General features: G+C 49.3%; 1 protein-coding gene across 1 annotated transcript; it reads right to left on the bottom strand.

Annotated features, from left to right (window-relative positions):
• Positions 1–453: 453 nt before the first annotated feature.
• Positions 454–1,209, bottom strand: LOC116823398 (olfactory receptor 51G1-like). The gene has a single exon (XM_032777885.1). The coding sequence runs from the start codon at positions 1,207–1,209 to the stop codon at positions 454–456; it is 756 nt and encodes a 251-aa protein (XP_032633776.1).
• Positions 1,210–1,446: the final 237 nt, after the last annotated feature.

Below are 1,446 nucleotides of genomic sequence, written 5' to 3'. Positions count from 1 at the left end.
GGACACCCTACTCCCTTTTTTTCCCTGAAGCCCCCCCCACCCCCACCCCGTCTTGCCAATAAGCCCTGCCCCCTGCGCCTTCACTTTCCCTGGAACTCCACCTTCCATCCAGGCCAAATTCAGGCCATGGTAAGACCTGCTACAGGCACCCAGGCTGCAGTGGGGAGCCCCAGATGCTTCACATTCCTTAGGTTATGTGTCCTGGGTAGGGGTAAAATGTGAAATGTCTGAGGCTCCTCACAGCGGCTCCTGTTTCTCTGGGCTTCCAGCCTGGAAAGGGGGCAGATTCTTGGGTAAGCGAAGTAGTAGAGGTATGGTTTTGGGGGAAGAGATGGGGCAGAGGGAGGGACCTCAGGGGAAAGAGATCCATGATGGAATAGGTAGCCGTGACTGTCACTTGCGTTTTTCGTCCCCCGGTCATCAGACCAGGAGAGGGGTGATTGAACTGACCCTTCATTTGACGAATGCCCTGATTATCCTCACACGAAGATGTTTGCTTTTCACGCTATACACAGTTGGATTTATCATAGGTGGGACCAGCAAGTTGACATAGCCGAGGAGAATCTGAAAAAAGTAAGAAGAGCTGTTCTCAAATCTGTGTGTCAGAGCCAGACCGATGTCTGATATGTAGAAAAGCAGGATGGCGCAGAGGTGGGAGACGCAGGTATTCAGGACCCTCAGGCACTCCTTGTGGGATGCGATGTTCAGCACTGTTTTGAGGATCATCACATAAGAGAGGAAGATGAGGAAGGAGTCCAACCTCATCGTTAAGATTCTAACACACAAGCCAGAGATGATGTTGACTGTGAAGTCTGAACAAGCCGCCTTCACGACCTCTGAGTACAGACAGTAAGAATGGGAGAGGACATTGTCTCGACAGTATTGGAACCTTTTTAGGAGAAAGGGGAGTGGGAATGTTAGGACCACCGATCTTAGCACAACCATCAGTCCCATTTTAGGTATTCTCGGCAGGGTTAGGATGGCAGCATATCTCAGTGGGTTACAGATAGCAACGAAGCGGTCAAATGCCATCAACAACAGCACAGAGGATTCAATGAATGAAAACAAGTGGATGAAGAACAGCTGGGCAAAACAGGCATCGAGGCTGATCTCCCTAGAGTTAAACAAGAATATGCCCAGTATCGTCGGCATGGTGGCTGTCAATAAGCCAAGGTCTGTGACAGCCAACATGGAAAGGAAAATGTACATCCTAAGAATCTTCAATGTACATCCCAATGTACATCCCAAGAATCTTCAAGGAAGATCAGCAAAAACATGGTCTTAAATTTATGCCACCACTAGAAAAATAGGCATTGCCAGACTGGATCAGACCTGCAGTCCACCTAGCCCAGTATCCAGTGGCCTGTTCCAGATGCTGCAGAGGAAAATGGAAGAAGCCCTGCAATAGGCAGCTATGAGATAACCCGAGTCCAGAGAAAGTTTCCC

Source organism: Chelonoidis abingdonii, chromosome 1, assembly GCF_003597395.2.
Source record: "Chelonoidis abingdonii isolate Lonesome George chromosome 1, CheloAbing_2.0, whole genome shotgun sequence".
Lineage (NCBI taxonomy): Eukaryota > Metazoa > Chordata > Testudines > Testudinidae > Chelonoidis > Chelonoidis abingdonii.
The sequence above is the reverse complement of the archived record's forward strand: the minus strand, read 5'-3'. Positions and strand labels throughout refer to the sequence as shown.